This window comes from Mustela nivalis (genome assembly GCF_964662115.1).
Source record: "Mustela nivalis genome assembly, chromosome: 7".
Taxonomy (NCBI): domain Eukaryota; kingdom Metazoa; phylum Chordata; class Mammalia; order Carnivora; family Mustelidae; genus Mustela; species Mustela nivalis.
The window spans coordinates 137509782-137528990 of record NC_139026.1 but is presented as its reverse complement, the minus strand read 5'-3'; the positions used below and the strand labels follow the sequence as shown (position 1 = coordinate 137528990).

Below are 19209 nucleotides of genomic sequence, written 5' to 3'. Positions count from 1 at the left end.
CAGGAGGCCCCGTTAATAAGCTGCTGTTTTTCTCTTGTTGATCTGCTTTCGTCAGACCGTTGACAGGGCTTGGCTGGAGAACCCCGCAGGTGGAGGAAAAATAATTTATTTTCTTCCTCTACAGTACTTCGATATCTGACTTTACATTTATGTGTATACATCTCTCTCAGCTTTGAACACCCATTTTTTTTAAATTTAAAAAAAATTTTTTTTTTTTAATTAAAAAAAAAAAAAATAGTACCCAAAAGAGTCAAAGTTTTAAAACCCTTGGAGACTCTGGGTATAGCCTCTCTAACGTTTCAAACTAAATATTAAAAGAAAAACCATACCGGGGTGCCTGGGTGGCTCAGTGGGTTAAAGCCTCTGCCTTCAGCTCAGGTCATGATCCCCGGGTCCTGGGATCGAGCCCCGCATTGGGCGCTCTGCTCCGTGGGGAGCCTGCTTCCTCCTCTCTCTCTGCCTGCCTCTCTGCCTGCTTGTGATCTGTATGTCAAATAAATAAATAAAATCTTTAAACAAAAACAAAAACCATACCAAAGTGCTTATCGTGCGAGGCAAGGCTGCTGTGAAGAAGGGAGTGATTATGGACAAAGTACTCACAGCGCCCGCAGCTGTCCGTGAGCAGCCTCCTCCGCGGGGGTCCTCACCAAACACAGGGTGGTGATCCCAGTTAACCCACCTTACCAATACGAGTTCATCTTTCATCACCGTTCCGCTATTTATCTTTCACTAAAAGGTAAGTGTGAAAGACTAAAATTGTACGGTGGCAAAATAAGCTCCAATTAAATTTTCCTACTTGGAAAACAAACAGAGAGCTACATTTTATAGTGGGGAAGACTGGAAATACCTTATTGCTCTTAATAATGGCAGGTAAAATAAAGGAAAGGTAATGTAGTTCTAAATACAGAGCTCCTAGAAATTAATAAAGCGTTTGACATACAACTGTGATGTATAAAGTCACGTAGGCAAACACGGAGCACATCACCTCAATTAGAAGAAAATTAGCTTAGAAGCATCAGAGATGGAGAGCATTTCTACATATGAAAAAAAGCACATGAAAGACACAAAACAAAATATACTTATTACTTTTAGCATGTTAAAAACAATCACATCCAAAAAAGTATACAGATAAAAATGTCATAGATGACATAAGAAAATAGTGTGTGTATATATATATTTTGCATATATATATATATATGTATATATATAAATCTACAGTATTTACCACTGTTGACATATATATTTTGGAGCAGCTCAGATGCTGCTTATCATATCCTAAATTATACAGCTTGGTTTATTACGAGTCACAGAATCATGGTTTAAAAACTGGAATTAACATCCTCAGCTATATGTCCGATGTACAATTCTTTCTAAGCCTCCACATGATCTGAATGGAGGCCCAGGGAGAGCAGGGGTTTGTGCATGCTTCAGCAGAGAGCTGAGCTGCTAACACACGGCCATTTGTTTTGCTGTTTAATAACATCATTACCAAGTTGATTAAAATTACATTAGACTCATTATATACATAAAAAATATTGTCACATTCACTAGCTAAACAAATGTTACTCTCATCTGAAAAGACATACTTCAGTACCTTGAAAGTTTAAAGCCCCAACTTGCAACGAGAAGAGCCCATGGTGTTAGGTTTTCTACTCTTGTCCTTGTTCAAACACGAGGAAAGCATGTTGAGAATAAGCTCTCCAATTAAACACAAAGTCAGACTTTCTGGGGATGCCTAAAACTGTCCCTGTGTTTTGGTAATTGTAGTGTAATAGACTGTTTTTGAAAGACGTTGCTAATTTTTTAACCATGAACCTGAATTTGTTCTCACTGCAAAAGAAAAAAAAAAGGAGATTTTTAGAAGCATGAAAGTCACACTATTTTTATAAAGATTAAAACCTTAGACTCCTTACTAATAATTAGGATCATTTTTTACAAGTTTACACAATGATAATTTAATGGTCTAAGTGCAGCCATATCCCTTGATTACCACCTTTAAAGAAAGAGTGCAAGGAAAAGCTCAAGTAAGTCAACAGCCCGGGCCCTGCAGGAATTTACAGGGCAGAAGTAAGAAGTGACCACAGCATTAAGCCTGCTATTAAACGATGTCAAAGGAGCCTGTTCTGTGCCCCAGTGTTTAAGCACCATTCAGTGGCGAGCTTTTCTCTCCAGCGTCTTTAATTTTCAGAAGGAAAGAAAATGGCCACAACTGCAGAGAAGCTGAATGAAGGCGGGGCAAACCCTGACGGCATTCTAGGATCTGGGTGAAAAATATAAGGGAGAAAAAGAAAAAAACAAAAACCAAAAAGCTTGGCTGGAAGACAAGTTAAGGAAAGAAAGAATAGTAAATTATTCCACGGACGTAGATTAAAATTAATTTTTTAAAAATTAGTTTCTTTAGTTCTGTGTTCAAATGTGTGTGCCTGGAGGCTTTTTGGTATCTACTGAAAGACACGCACACTACATATAGCCTTGAAAGTATCTATTCTACTCAGTTTCTCAGTGCTCTGTAACGTTACTCAGAACAGGATGGGCTAATGGTGCAAAAATGCTCAGGTTCTGGAGGAAGATATAAGTGAAACTGAGTCCCGAATTATCATTATGTGTGCATCCCTAAATGCTATTGCTACGTTTCTGGGTTGAATTCAGTTCAACAGGTTCAGTAATGCTGCAGTCTAAAAATGGTCATCACAAACCGCATCTACGTGGGCTCAAAGGCTCCTATGTATTCCTAGCATCAGCAGACGCCGCAACTCTGCAAGATGTTTACAATAGTATAAAATACTGCTTTGGCAATTATAAACATAGCAATGTAGGTTTCAAATGGTTTCTAGTCTCCCGTCTTGACCAAGTATAGATAAATTCTCACAGCAATACTGATTCTTGAATAGAAAGTCCATCGCGATTTCTGTAGTGGTACACTGGAGGTGAGGGCCCTGAATACTGGCAGCCAGAGGAGCCGGCGTCTTCTAAGCCTGGGGAAGTTCTGTATCGCACTGGACTGTCCACTGAAACCGCCGGCAGGCTGTGGTCCTGGAAGGGAACGTGCTGGAAGGTGGGATATTTTGGTAAGTTGCTCAAGTGGCCCCGGTTAGTGTCTTGAGTCCACAACGGTCCATGAGTCTCGGGTCTGTAGGTGTAACTGACCTCCGACCACTTTCTGTTATCCGGCAGATAATCCACTGGAGGAATGATGAACTGTCCATTCTTTGGCGACTCTGGATTGCCTGCGTACCCCCCGACGCCAGGATCAATGGGAAGGACTTCTATGCGGCTAGAGGGCAGCACGACAGGGAGCGGGCGGCCGTGCGACTTCTCTGGAGAAATATTGACCGAAAGAGTCGAACCATAAGGTCTCCGGGAAGGATGCACTTGAGTCCCGTGGGTAGACGGCGGAGAGGCGAAGCTGCTGTTAGCAGCAGGGATGTGTCTGGGAGAACTGCCGTGGTAAACGGGGGGGTTACTGTAGGACGGCGGGGGCACTGTCCTGCGATCCTCGCCGTCCAGCGGAGGTGGGTATTTTGCGTAACCTGCAGGCTGCACTTTAAAAGTAAACTTGTTTGATACTCGCGATGGACTAGAACTTGGCTCCACGTACTTCCTTGGGCTGTGAGAGTAAACCACGTTCCGTGGACTTTGGGAGTAGGCTCTCTCTAGTGCCTCTTCGATAGAAGCGCTGTTGTCATTTTCAGGTACGTTGTCGTACTGGGACGCGTTAGAGCCCCGCTTCCCTTCATCGGCATCCAAAACCTTCATCTTCTGCCTCACGTTTGGTACCCGAGGGTCAGCAGAACTTGGGATGGAAACGGTGAGTGCCGGGTGTCCTGACCTACTTTTGCCTTCGATGGCGTATTTGGCAGTTTTTTCAACAGCTGAAGTATCTGACGGTTTGTTCCACTTGGGCACAAATTCCTTCCTGGTATTGGACATGGCATTGCTATTCTGGTTAGCAGCTGCGTGATTGTACTGCCTGGAACTGTCCTGTGGACCTGATGGAGGTTTTCTTTGAAGATCTGCTTCATCTTGAAGCTTTTTACTGTCTTCATCTTCTGATTTCCGTCTCAGCGCTCTTACTCGTTCTGGTGTACCAGTCCTGCTCGCATGGAGAGGGGAAGGCTCGTGCTTTTTGTGAGGTGATGAGCCGCTTCCTCTTCTGCTGCTCGTATGGGGACTTGGCCTGCCCACACTTCTCTGTCCATTGCTCAGGTGACTGATGCAAGCAGATTCAGGTGGCAGCTGTCCCAAAGGTTTCTTCGGATACTCATCCTCTTTCCCTAAAGAGAAAGATAGATTCGTAAGTAAAATAGATACAGGAGTAACTGGTATCAAATGTAAGAACCACAACAGAACAACTGCATGCTTTTCGTATGTGCACACGTATCTACATGCCACAGGATTGTACGGGTTTAGAAGCAGCACTATTTATTTATTTATTTTTTAAAAGATTTTATTTATTTGACAGAGAGAGAGAGAGATCACAAGCAGGCAGAGAGGCAGGCGGAGCAGGAGGGGAAAGCAGGCTTCCCGCTGAGCAGAGTTAGTGGGGCTCGATCCCAGGACCCTGGACCATGACCTGAGCCAGAGGCAGAGGCTTTAACCCACTGAGCCACCCAGGCACCACCAGAAGAAGCATTATTTAGAGAAACTGATACTAAAACACAGCAAAACTCAAAATCTTTTTACATGGCAGGCAGGTAGAAATATTTTATGAACTAATGAGTAAGGATTATACAATGATGAAACACATGATTCTTGGGTTTTTTTTTTTAAAGATCTATTGTTGCTGGGTGGCCACCTGGGTGGCTCAATGGGTTAAGCCTCTGCCTTCAGCTTGGGTCATGATCCCAGGGTGCTGGGATCAAGCCCCCGCGTAGGGCTCTCTGCTCAGCAGGGAGCCTGCTTCCTGGCCCCTTTCCCCCGCCTGCCTCTCTGCCTACTTGTGATCTCTGTCTGTCAAGTAAATGAATAAAATCTTAAAAAAAGAAAAAAGATCTATTGTTACTTGCTTTTTCAAGAATGCAAAGCTGATACTCATTCTCTTTTTATTACCAAAACAATCGTGCAGGTCAGTGGTTCAATGTCTTACCATTATATTAATTTTGCTTTAATCTACCTCCACTAAAATGGTTTTTAAATCAGTAAAACCTCTCCTATCAACCTTAGGCAGGTCTGAAAAATTGAAAAGGCAGGGAATAACCAACTGTAGTCTCAACGTTGTCCCAAAACAGCTTATTATTTACTATTATAATTATTCTCTCAAGTACCCGCCAGAGGACTTCATGATGAAAATAGTACTCCATCTCAAAGTTTATAACTCTAAAATATCCTAGTGCAAATGCAAAAAAGGAAAAAAAAAATTAGAAAAAAAAAAGAAAATGATACTGACTACATTTAGTTTTACATTTTACATAATGAACATCAGAAAATTAATGAAGAGGGGCGCCTGGGAGGCTCAGAGGGTTAAAGCCTCTGCCTTTGGCTCCGGTCATGATCCCAGGGTCCTGGGATCGAGCCCCGCATCGGGCTCTCTGCTCAGCAGGGAGCCTGCTTCCTCCTCTCTCTCTCTGCCTGCCTCTCTGCCTACTTGTGATGTCTGCCAAATAAATAAATAAAATCTTGAAAAAAATTAACGAAGAACTAAAGGAAGGTACAATATACTGGTCTTTCAGTAAACAGTTTTAGGAGGTTCAGGCTCACGACTTTGATTCAACACAATACTTGAAGTCCTAGCCATAGTCACACAAGAAAAAGGAATAAATGGCATTCACATTGGCAAGGAAGAAGTAAAACTGTGACTATCAGCAGAGGAGAAACCAAGGCAGATTCTTCACCACAGAGAACAAACTGCCGGCTCCCACAGGGGCGGCGGGTGGGGCACGAGAGCCGGGATTACCAGCACATTCGCTACGGTACGCACAGGTCATACGCGGCCCTGCTGGAAACTGTACACCTGAAGCTTATATAGCGCCGCACGGTAACTCTACTGGAAGTAAAGTACAAAACTTCAAAGAGTTTAAAAAAATTAAAACATGGATAATAATAACGTAGATATCCAGTAAACATCATCCTGAAGAAGCGACGGAGTCCGTTTGTAAACATTCCATGGTTTAAAACACGTTTTTCACATTTCACAGAACACGGGTCTCACTTAACAGTATGTGGCCGCTCTCTTCCCGCCGCCACCGCCCGGAACACCGACCGGGTGAGCTCGGTGTAGGCATGTGCTACGTGATGCGCCCACGAGCCGTGAGCAAATAGACAAGGTCTTTATTTTCACGTAGCTCACGGTCTGGATGATAATAATTTTGTCATTTACCCGCATATCTACTTCTAAGATTTTTTAAAAAAAAATATTCAGTGAACTTTTCTTTGGGGGTTGGAGAACCGAGTGATGAAGAAACAATATCCTTTAAGGAATTTAGCTACAGGAATCAGAATTATTAAGCTAAAAATGACCTTTGTGCTCTTTTCTTTTTCCTTTTCCTTTTTTTCTAAGCAGGCTCCACGCTGGGCTGGCCATGGAGCCCAGTGCAGGGTTTGAGCCCACGACCCTGAGATCAAGACCTGAGCTGAGGACCAACAGTTGGAGCCCTCCCAGCGCCCCCCCCCCCGCAGCGCCCCTACCTTTGTGCTCTTCCTATCCAATAGTCTTTACACTTTTTAAAAGCAGACCCTTTTCTTTTCACACTGAATTCCATCTGAAGCCCCAATATATAGAGAAAATATAAACACAGCTGCTCTGATCAAAGTGGAAAGTCACCCCTTTTTCCTCTTCCCTCAGCTGAGCTGCGCAGAGTCCGAGGGCTGGAGAGCTAGTTCTGCCTGTAGCTTAGAGGTGGGAAGCAGAGTCTCAGAGCAGCTGGGAGATCTCTCTCCTTTTTTTTTTTTTTTTTTTTTTTAACATTTTATTCACTTATTTGACAGAGAGAGCATAAGCAGAGGGAGAAGCAGGCAGAGGGAAAGGGAGAAGCAGGCTCTCTGTTGAGCAAGGGAGCCCGATGTGGGGCTCGATCCCAGGATCCCGGGACCATAACCTGAGCTGAAGGCAGACACGCAGTGACTGAGCCACCCAGGTGGCCCCCGTGTGATCTTTTGTGGCAGACACTGGATGAGAACCAGGACCCGGTGGTTTCATTCCAGCTCTGCCATTTATGTCACATTAATTAAACTCCAGAGATCCTTTTGATGATTTTAACTGAATCTAACTTTACTTTGGCAATATTTGCACAATCCCTGTATTTTGCACATTTGAAAGCCCGCCCAGTGAACTGGCAATTACAGGTTGTGTTGCTCATGTCTCTATTAATATGGATGTATCGAGCAACTACAACGTGCCAGGCACTGCTTGGGGAGCTGGCCATCCAGAGGGGACACAAAGTCCTGTCCTCCTGGAGCGTATGCTGGTTGTGCTGAGCTAGAAGACAGTCCTAGAAGCACCAGGAGAAGACAAAGTGATGTGGGGCGGGGCGGGGCCGAGCAAGGCAGAGCTCAGGCAAGAGCAAGGGCGCCCTGTGCCTTGAGTGGGAGAGAACACTGGGGCGAGGCTGGAGGAACGAAGAGTCACATCACACACGGCCCTGAAGACCACGGTACAGATTCTGAATTTCTTCCTAAGTTAACTGCAATCTACTAAGGGCTTTTTGGCGAGTGACATCATCTGATACCTATCTTACCAAGTTCACCTTGGTGGGACTTGTGTTATGTAATAATTAGTGTTGATAATGGTAACAATAATGGCTAATATTCATCACGCACTTACCATGTGTTAGCCACTGCTCAAAAAGCTGTCCATACAGCATTCAGCAATAGGCACATAACTGAGGTCACCACAGTGACTCTTACTCGAGAGAGGAGGAAATGGAGGCAGAAGTGAACCCGCTCAGGGGCTCCCAGCTGGTAAGTGGCAGATGCACAGTTCAAACCCAGAGCTGACTGCAGAGCCCTCTGGATGGAAGGCAAGAGAAGGTGCTGCTTCTTGCATATACCGTCAGGTCAGGGCCACACACTTGCTCCTGTGCTAGGCGTGGGCTAAGAGATGCATGGACCAGGGGGCCCTGGGGGCTGGAAGATACTGCTCAGTGACAGAGGGTGCGACCAATACTGGTCTCCTATTTTTTTTTTTTTAAGGTTTTATCTATTTATTTGCCAGAGAGAGAGAGCACAAGCAGAGGAGTGGTAGGCAGAGGGGAGAAGCAGGCTCCCCTGCCCCACCCCACCCTGAGCAGGGAGCCTAATGTAGGACTCAATCCCAGGACCCTGGGATCATGACCTGAGCTGAAGGCAGAGGCTTAACCCACTGAGCCACCCAGGCATCCTTGTTCTTCTATCTTTTTATAAAAAAGACATTTTATGGTATGTGGACACAATATTTTAAGTGATAACCCAAACTTTAAAGGTTGTCCATGATGGAATGACTGGGGGGTTCAGTCGGTTAAGCATCCTCCTTGGGCTCAGGTCAGGATCCCAGAGTCCTGGGACCGAGTCCCACGTCAGGCTCCTTGCTCCGCAGGACGCCTGCTTCTCCCTCTGCTCATGCTCTCTCCCTCTGACAAATGAAATAAAATAAAATAAAACAAGTTGTCCATGTCTGTCTGTGAAATAGTCTGAGGCAATTCCAGTTCAGGGTTTAACCAGCCTCTTAAGAAACAGCTAGAGCGGGGGACTCCAAAGCTAGAAGGGGACTCCGACGCCAAAAGCACCCCGAGTCCAGAATATTCACAAGGAGTTATTTAGCCTACTGGGTTAAAAAACCAGCAACAAACATAAAATCAGAACCTGTGTCCCCCCAAAAAGCTTTCACCAGCTCTACAAATAGTTATCTATCCACTGTGTCCCAGAAAAACACAGGAATTCCTTCTTCCTTGTAGGCGGGCAATACCAACCAACAAACCATCAGGAAGACATAAAGGTCTCTATCGAAGGAAACCTGCACTTGGGAATCTCCTCGTGGTCCCGACTCAGACAGTTCTCTCCGGGCACAACGCGGTAACCTGGGCGGCTAGGGCACGGGCCGGCGCAGCCCGACGGAGAGAAACACCCGCCGGTCACCACGACGGTCACCACGACGCCCTTCCAGGAGGGTGAGGGGGAGCCCGGCGACCGCCGCAACCATTCAACGGAAAAGGAAAGCCGCGGCACCCAGAGAGGGGGTTCCCGCCTGCGAGATGTGCTGTCCAGGGACAAAGCTGGCTTCGCTGCAGAGACGCTCCCGCGGAGCCCTTGAAGCGGCTCCTCTCCGCACCCCGCCAGCCGCCGGCTCCCCCGCGCCGAGCGCTCGCACACCACCTCCACGCCGCCCCCCGGAGCTGCGCCGCGAGCGGGGCCTCCCCCGGACATCATCAGGCCACCGGGCCGAGCCGTGAGCGTTTCGCAGCCCGCGCTGGACGTCTTCAGTGTCTCCACTGGCAGCAGTTCACAACCCGCGGGAGCCGGATTCTCTTGTAATTAGGTTGTTCAAAGGTTCGCTCTCTGCTGTGGACTGAAAGTTAGTGTCCACCCCCCCCCCCCCCGCCCAAATTCATATACGGGAACCCCCCCCCCCCCATGGAATATGGTAATGGAGATGGGGTTTGGAAGACAGGTCATCAGGAGAGACCTCATGACGGGCCCTCACCTCTCTTCACATGGGGCAGGGGACAAGGCCACAAAGAGGTCTGATCTGTCCCCTCTGGGAAGGCTTCTAGGAGTCGCCAGACTTCACCACAAGGACTGCAGCTGACGGGGTCCTCCCAGTTGGGGTCAACAGTGGAGTGAGGAGTGGCCCCTGGCAGAGCAGGGGGGACACCCTGTTGGAGGAACAGTGGTCACATCTGGAGCTCTGGACCAGATGGGGACAACCCTTCTCCTTCCGTCATCATACCTTCCCAAATACCGCAGACAGGTGACACTCAGAGGGAGGGAGAGTCTGAGCCTGAGTCACGCGTGGGAGGCAGTGAGCAGTGGCTGGCACGTGTTTGCCCCAGGAAAGAGCTGTACGGTCTGCGACCTCTGAGGCGGACTGGGCGCTAGAGTGGGTTTCATTCACCAGAGGATGGATTTGAGTTTTCCCTTCTTCAGCAAAGACTGTGCCTAAAAATTACCTCACTGGTCGGGGCTGAATTACGTCCCCTCAGAATTCATGTGTTGAAGCCCTAATCCCTCAGTATACAACAGGATACAAGGCCTTGGAGATAAGGCCTTTACAGAGGTAAAGGTAAGGTAAATGAGGTCATTGGGGCGGGCCTCTGATCCAATATGGCTGACGTCCCTCTCAGGAGACGTGTCCGGTCACAGACAGGCGCGGAGGGAAGACCCTGTAGGAAAACGCCCAGCTAACGCCAAGGATGGAAGAAACCAATCTTGCCAACACTTTGATACTTGACTTCCCAAACACTAGAACTATGAGAAAACACTCCTCTGTTGTTAAAGGCACTCAATCTGTGCTATTTCTATTAGAGCAATCGGAACAAAGATATTACCCTGGAGTCTATATTCTCAATCTCAAAACTGATTTGCTGTACCAAACAGATTTTTATGGATTGCCTTTTTCTGCTAGTTAAAAATCACGTTTCATTATTTATAATCATCTGCTTTTTTCTTTTCAAGATTTTATTTATTTATTTGACAGGCAGCGATCACAAGTAGGCAGAGAGGCAGGCAGGCAGAGAGAGAGGAGGAAGCAGGCTCCCCACTGAGCAGAGAGCCCGACATGGGGCTCGATCCCAGGACCCTGGGATCATGACCTGAGCCGAAGGCAGAGGCTTTAACCCACTGAGCCACCCACGCGCCCCTAATCATCTGCTTTAAAAAAAAAAAAAAATTATTTATTTTTTATTCCTTTTCAGCGTAACAGTATTCATTATTTTCGCACCACACCCAGTGCTCCATGCAATCCGTGCCCTCTATAATACCCACCACCTGGTTCCCCCAACCTCCCCCCATCCCCTGCCACTTCAAACCCCTCACATTGTTTTTCAGAGTCCATAGTCTCTCATGGTTCACCTAATCATCTGCTTTTATGGTCCCAGCATATTTTCTTTTCTTTTTTTTAAAAGATTTTATTTATTTATTTGACAGAGAGAGAGAACACAAGCAGGCTCCCCACTGAGCAGAGAGCCCAAAGCGGGACTTGATCCCAGGACCCTGAGATCATGACCCGTGCCAAAGGCAGATGCTTTAACCGACTGAGCCACTCCGGTCCTAGCATATTTTCAATGTCGACAATGTAATGAAACCAACTAGAGTCATGACAATTTATTTTACACGACCACATCGAAAAGACAACCGAACTGAACAAATGTGGAAGGCAGACACAGGCAGAAACAGATCCACAGTGATGCGAGATCCATTGCCTTGCAGGTTCCCATTTGCCATTTTCTGGGCTGTGGCTACCATGGTAGCGCTGGGGATGGGAACCTAGGATTGGCCTCCGTAGCGTTTTCCACAGACATGCAGCGAGACTGGCTTAGTGACAACGATGGTGCAAGAGGGCATCTCTAAGTGTGTAACCCGGAATTTAAGCAAGATTCCAGGTTTGGACTAGCTGAATCAGAGTGGGGGGTTACTAAGGGACCTATCCATGGAAAGATTCAACAAAAAACAAACAAAAAACTTGGGGTAGGTGGAAGGAAGAAAGTGGGAGAAGAAAGAGCCATGAGAGAAAATGGAACATCTTCCGGGAAAGTAAGGCCACGTCGCACACGGTTCCTGTACGCTAGTACCTACAGACTTGCGTCCTGAAGTCCTATAATTACATGAAAAGCACATACTGGTAAAGACTCACAGGATGTAGGATTACAGAGATAAGGCATGTATTTCTCAAGAGAAGGAATGAGAAGATTGAGAAAGGGTCATAGGGAGACGGAGGCCGTAATTCATGCACAAAACAAAACCGAGAGGTATGCGTCATACATACATGCTTGTGAGAGTTAATTTTTCAATATAAAGGTAGGAAAAGTATTCACCTCACATTTATTTTTTTTTTAAGATTTTATTTATTTATTTGACAGAGAGAGAGAGAGCGAGCGCGCACACAGGGGAAGCAACAGGCAGAGGGAGAAGCACGGAGCCGGACGTAGGGCCTGATCCCAAGATCCAGGGATCATGACCTGAGCCAAAGGCAGGTGCTTAAGGGACTGAGCCTCGCAGGCGCCCCTTCCCCCTGCATTCAACACCACTTGATACTCAAGTCAATAGAGCAAGTTTTCTGAGGAAGGAACATTAATGTTCTGTGCATCTACATATCGCAGAAACCAAAGAAAACTTTAACATGTTCCATTTACCAAATGGGCAAGAGGCCCAAATCCACATGGGGGAAAAAAATTCTGTGACTGTTGTAAAATATCCAAAAAGTGGCATGTCCAAGCTCCTTCATGGTAGCCAGACACACGTGTCCCTTTCCCCTGGTAGACAATGACCTGCTTCAAGTGACTTCCTCCGCATCCCAACCTCTAGGATTTAAGACAGTCACGGAATTACAAGTGAGGTGGTTACAAAATGTCCATTCATTCTCATCGTAGCCTAATGGCACACTGTCCCTATGCACGGCACAGAAACATAATGGTTATAAATACCCAAGATCTACCAGCCAAGAAACTAGACGGAGCAGGGTTTAAAGGGGAAAAAAAATCCAATGCAGACAAAATGACACTGCATTTAGTTAATTTCGAAACGGCAATCCCTCATTAGGCACTGGGGCCTGTAGCAGGCACAGGGTGAGGACCGCAAATGTACAAAGACATTTAGAGGATATGGCCTCTCTGTCCTCAAAGAGATTTTCAATAAGCATAGAGGGAGGTAAAACAATTTGAAAGAGGCAGTAGACAGAGATTTAAGAAAGAACCTTCCAAAATGCAGGGGCTTAAGAAACTCAGTTCTTCCCAATTTTAAAGATAATAACACAAGTGAGACTATGCAGGGCCAAGATATTCACGGGCACCAGGGCCAGACTGCAGACTGGGATTCGCTTAATTTACAGCAGTGTCTGGTCAGCTCTCCTTCCCACAGTCATCAGTGACCCGGGGGCATGCTGAAGACTAACAGGAGGCACGAACACGGGGTCGTGGCATCAGCACCTCCTTTCCATAAACGCCTGCTGACTGAGGACACTGTGGGATTAGGCTGTGCTCGAGCTATTCCCGTAACTGATCTCACATCTCTAACTGGCGTAGAATTCTCAGAACCCGACAGTGATGGAAGCTACACACGCACGTTAGAAGGGGGCTGGGGTGATGGACATTGGGGGGACATGTGCTATGGTGAGTGCTATGAAGCGAGTAAGCCTGATGATTCACAGACCTGCACCCCTGGGGCTAATGCTACATTATATGTCAATAAAAAATAAAAATTAAAACAAAAACATACACACATTGCCTGTACCTCAGCGCAGGACCTCGGCCGTCCGGGGCCACACGACTGGGGAGGAGGGCTGTCTCTCTCAAGGGGAGGGGAAATGAGAAGCGGGGGAAGAAGTGCCCAGAGAGGAAAAGGGGAAAGAGGCGGTGAGGAGAGAAAGCAGGCGCGAGAGGAGAGGTGAATGACGGGACCAGAAAGAGAAGGAAGGGGAGCCCAAGGGCAGAAAGTGGAGGCGGCCACAGGGAAGAGAGGAGCAGAACAGCGTCTCCCTTCCCGGAGAGGCTCATGTCGGAGCGGGGACTTGCTGGGGTTTCACAGAAACCGGGCGGGGCAGAGGCCGCGCCATTCCCACGGCAGTACCCAAACTCGAGGACCCGGTGCCGGGGCAATCCGACGTCCGTAATGATGCAATCTGGAAGAAAACTCTATCTGACTTTGTGATAAAGGCAATGCTTTCCTGAAGATGAATTATTCAACCTTTGCTGAGCTGAAGACAGACTGTGTAGACGGCTCAAGGAGGACAAACACCATCGCCCATAATACTTTCCTATGCTAGTAAATAGTCCTCACCATTTTCCCATAAATGTGGCCCAAATAAGCATTAAACATTCTTGTACTATCCTCAGACCCACCTTAACCTATCGGAACCCCCGCGCACCCATACACATGAACGCTGCTGAACTTGGCTTTGTCTGGTTTACTTGCTCCTTTCACCCCAAGCGGTGAAGGGTAGTTGTAAGATTCGAGCCTGAGCCTAACTGATGTCAAAAGAGATGGCTCTACACAGGCAGAGTGGATCAACATTTATTCTCCGTACTTAAATTCTGAGCTCTTCAACTGAACTCTTCAACAGCCACAGTACTGTCTGCACTCGCCCCAGTATAAACTCCGTGCCCGTGATTTAATTATCTTCTTCCCCTTGAAAACAGAGGTGTCTGAAATAATTACTGCCCTACTCTTAAAGGGTGGGAAAGCACCACAATTCTTATCATATACGACAGGGACATCTTTGTGAAAACATCACATTACAAAAGTATTTTTATGCCACTGTCAACTTGACATATTTTAATAAAGACAAAAGAGCTTGTTAGTTGGTTTTTGGAACTTATTTTCTTAAAAAAAGGGGGGGGAGGACAAGAGAAAGAATAGTCTAACCATCCCTTAAACAAAACAAACAAAACGAAACAAAACAAACAAACAAACAAACAAAAACCCACAAGAGAATCCCTAAAAACCCCCCTCAGGTTTAGTCATCTTTGCTCTTACGCAGGTCTCTGCTGCCACCCTGTGGGCACTACACCAAATTACAAGCCTTGCAGGTCAATGGTCTGGGAAGGCATTACCAGTTCCATTCTCCCAACAAGAGACACAGCATTACAGCAAAGCGTTCAAAGTGCTCTCTCTTGTGAGTAACCCCCTACTCTTCAATTTCAACAATAGAATATATGTACTCTCACTGTTCTAACAGTTTTCAGTAAGAAATGGCAGGGGCTGTTGTCAGGAAAATTATTCTAGGAGTCATCTTATTCCTTCCCAGATCAAATATGAAGTCTGAGTTTGAAAATATTGTCACAAAATCAGTGGTTTCACGTTTACATCTGAAAAGTCAAATGGCTTTATTTCTGTTTAATGTACCATTAGCCAGAAAAATATACAATTCAAGAATTATTATAGCCATCAACAATCATACCTCCTTTCTATAAGGAAATAGTGTGCTGTATTTACAGCTATAATAGGGAAAAAAATATGTTCTTTAATCATTGTAGTTAGTTCATAGGCTTGACTTTTTTTTCTCATCAGACAAAACTTGGAAGACGGGAAACAGAAAGGAGAGAATTAGTTAAACACATTGATAAATCTCTTATAAAACCATTTAATGCCACAAAAATCAATACATGTTTGTGAAATAACTATTTTTAAGATTGACTTATTTAGAGAGAGCAAAAGCACAGGAGTGTCGGGGAACAGAGGAGCGGGAGAGGAAGTCTTTTTTTTTTTTTTTTTTAAAGATTTTATTTATTTATTTAACAGACAGAGATCACAAGTAGGCAGAGAGGCAGGCAGAAAGAGAGGGAGGAGGAAGCAGGCTCCGCGGACAGCCCGATGCGGGGCTCGATCCCAGGAACCTGGGATCATGACCTGAGCCGAAGGCAGAGGCTTTAACCCACTGAGCCACCCAGGCGCCCCGGGAGAGGAAGTCTTAAGCAGACTCCCCACTAAGGACAGAGCCCATGCGGGGCTCCATCGCGCGACCCTGACATTCGGTCCGTAGCGGACAGCCAAGCTGAGCCGAAACCAAGAGTCAGATACTCAAGTGACTGTGCCACTCGGGTGCCCCTGAAATAATTTTTAAAATCTGCACTTTGTGATCCTAGTGTTTGAAATCACACGTATACATATGTAAAACAAAACAAAACAAAACAAAAAAAACCCTGCTGAGCACATTTAGTATCAATTTCTATTATACAAACAAAAGTGAAAACCCACCTAAACCCTCAGAAAGTGCGACAGTTTTGTTTTGTTTTGTTTTTTAACTAACAAACAACACAGTTGACTCCTTTGTATGTGTGTATGTGATCAGGATACGAACCAGTTCCATTACCTCAAAACACTGCCTCATGCGAGCTAACCGTTTGTAGATGGCAGCCTTTATTATCTAAAGAATAGATGAAAACTTCACTAGTTCATTAAGAAATACTGACTGAATGCCCATTCTACGGGCACTGAAGTAGGTGCTGGTGACACGAAGAGCACTGGGGGCACACACAGGGTGCGCCCCAGGGACAAAACCCCGGGGCTTGAGTTCTGCGGCTCGGGAGGCTGCAACTGGCTGACAAGGCAGAAGGAGGAGATGATGCTGAAGCCAAGTCGTGAAAACAAACAGAATGGAAGGGGACAGAGGCACCTGGAGAATTGTCCAGGGTGTCCTTGGGGGAAAAGCATATCCCAAGGCAAAGTAGTAGGAGCGCGTAACACGGCAGCGGGGCCCTGAGGGGGCAGGCGGTCTGCTGTAAGGTAGGGAGCTGGCTTGGCAATCAGGCCTGGTCACCGGGGTGGGACCTTGGGCACTGCTTAAGCTCCAAGCCCCAGGTTCCTAATCTCCAAGCTGCTACTACTACTACTGATGCCAGAACAAGCATGAAAGCTATTCAAAATTAAACTAAAACGTCTCCTAATACAAGATTTAGGGTCCTTCATGGGTGCCTGGGTGGCTCAGTCAGTCTGCTTCCAGCTCAGGTCATGATCCCAGGATCCTGGTTCCCAGGCATGCCTGCTTCTCCCTCCCTCCCCCCCCTCCCTCTCCCCCCCTCCCCCTCCCACCCACTCCCTTCCCCTCCCCACCCCCACGTCCCCAACAGACCCACGCTAATCTTAAAAAAAAAAAAAAAAAAAGATTTATGGTCCTTTCAGATAAAAAAAACAAAGGAACACAGGATTCCATCATGTTCAAAGATGTTGAAAGGTAAAAGGTGAAAGTAAAAGTCCAAAAAACCCCCAAAAGACAAAAAACAAAAGCTAAGTCCAATCCTCCCGGGTCGAAAGCTGCAGAATTCCTCAAGGAGAAGAAAGAATTAGGTGGTGTGCCAGCAGGATCCACGGTGTCTGACTATGTGTCTGAGCCATCTGAGGGGCACAGACCCAGTGATAATAAAAAGTGGTTCTGCCTATAAGTTCGTGACTGATGAGAATTCAGTTGGAGTCCTGGCTCGTATTTCAACTGACAGAGTACCTTCCAAATGTATTTGAAATTCATTTTTTTCATTCATAAAGATCTAGAATTAAGTATAGAAAAACTGAAGAGAATTAAATACAGGATTAATTCTGTATTTTTTGCATTAAGGAATCTGTCCATATGTAGTATTTTATATATTTACATTAAGAGAATTTGGCCCAAGTTGCTTTTTTATGCCAAACAGATTTGAACTTAGGATGTGAAATTTATAAATAGTAGTGTAACTAATTTTTAAGGGACTGGAGGTTCAGCAAATTCTTAAATTTATCACAGAAGTTCTTTAAGAACTAGGGAAGGCTTTGTTTTGAAATTTAAAAGTTATGTTTAAGGAACTGCATATATTAAATTTATAAATGCAATTTAAAATGTTTGTAGGACTTCATCTGTAAATGGAACCAAACGTTAACTACCATTAACATTAACCAAACATTAATGTGCCCTTTAAAAGAGAATGGTAAATTTTCCCAAATTTAAAAACAATCTACTGACTTTTATAAACTGGATTACCAGACTAAAAGAAGAACTAGGTTTCGGGATTTGGAACTTTAAGAAATCAAATACTAATTTTTAGAAACCTCAATAATTCTGTGCACCAAAAACTATCCTCAAGGATATTAACAAACCTGAGTCAACAAAAAACCTTATTCCAAAGGGCTGTTGAAAAAAATTAAGTGACACGAATATGTAAAGAACGCATTTTGCGAGAAGACTATCATTTAAGACTCAAAAGTTTGCCATTATTGTTACTATGTTAAACGTGTCTGAGGAGGTGGGTAGGAGGGAAATAGGAAAATAAGCAAACCGCCGACTGGGTGAGGATCTGAGGTCAAACGAGGGAGCCTCATCTTCTCTGTCCGACACAGCAGCGCCCCCTGGTGGCTCCGGCAAGATAAGGGGCAGCACTGGAGTCTGTGCTCTGGGTGTGGACGACTCAGCCCCGCAGTGAGGCTGGAGAGGAGGCATCCAAAGAAACACAAAACCTGGTGTCTGAATGTCTGAATGGACTGTCACCGGGTGAAGTACTAGTAAGCGGGGGTGATGGGGAGATTCTGGAGACTGTGAAGATGGGGTAAAGTTGAACATTTTACCATGACAGGAAATAAACAGGAAAAAAATGGGAAAATGAACATTTTCTTCCTCCATTCCTGTCAAAACTTCTGGTGACCATTAGAAAAAAACCATACAAAAGGGAAAAGGCAATCTGAAGCTGGCAAAGTTTTGCTGTAAAGAGACAAAATTTTAAAAATCCAATTTCCCTAGGATGAAAAAGGACATTTCCCACAGCTAAAAGCAACAAAATGCTCTCCTTTCTGAACAAAGTTCCTTAAGTTTCATGTTTTCTGATACCTAAAATAAAAGATAAAAATTAAAAGGGCTCTCTCAATTATTGTAAGAAAAATTTGCTCTTGATTCTTTAAGGTCATATGGTCATAAGCTAGCGCTGGGCCAAACGGGCAGGCAGTCACCATGGGTCAACATGGGCTTTCTAACCAGAGTGACTTCCCTAACTGGCAAAGTCTTTGCCAGACAGTCTCTTGTGAATAGAAGAGAGATAGCTGATGAGAACCAAGGGATAGTTCGACTTCAAGATCACGAGCCAATGGGGTGTGTGGGAAATGATGGGCGTCATCTTAATGCTTTACTTGCACACTTATTTAAACCAGGGGCTTCAGAGATGAGTTACATTAAGAGATGGAAAGATAAAACTTTCTAACTACTTTATACGTGGTTACTGCAGCACCGGTCAAAAAGAACGGCATGATAGAATTAATCATAAAACAGAAACAACATAAGACAAAACACAAATGGCTGGAAATCAGATAAGCGACATACAGGAAAGGCTTGATATACTCCTAATAAACAAAAGACTGACACAAACAAGAATATAAAGATAAACAGCAAATTAGGAAGAGAAGGAAACATTTGTTGACGAAAGACGGTCACGAAAAAGCTGTGTACATTTATGTAAATATAAGTGCTTTCAATACAAGTTTATAGGTAAAAGCAAAGGAAAAGGACTCAAAGAATATTCACCAACCTGAACTAACGGAAAGCCTTCATACTTCACTCAACATACTGCAAAGATTATCTACAGTTTTTATGAGGATATAGTCATAAATTATTTCTGTAATAAAACTGAGGAA

The 19209-nt window shown here is 45.2% G+C and overlaps 1 protein-coding gene across 4 annotated transcripts in view; it reads right to left on the bottom strand.

Moving 5' to 3' along the window:
• Nucleotides 1-1076: 1076 nt before the first annotated feature.
• USP6NL (USP6 N-terminal like) overlaps nt 1077-19209 on the bottom strand; it is a 166372-nt gene continuing 148239 nt past the window's right edge. For 2 of the 4 annotated variants that reach the window (XR_014314488.1, XR_014314489.1), the window contains 2 exons: nt 2059-4274; nt 1077-1830 (listed from right to left, as the gene is read on the bottom strand). Coding sequence is in view for 2 of the 4 variants with exons in the window: in XM_082742207.1 (XP_082598333.1) it covers nt 2866-4274 (1409 nt within the window). In the remaining 2 variants the exon portion in view is untranslated. Of the gene's footprint in view, nt 4275-19209 lie in introns of all 4 variants that reach the window. The other 2 variants (XM_082742207.1, XM_082742206.1) reach the window with 1 other exon arrangement.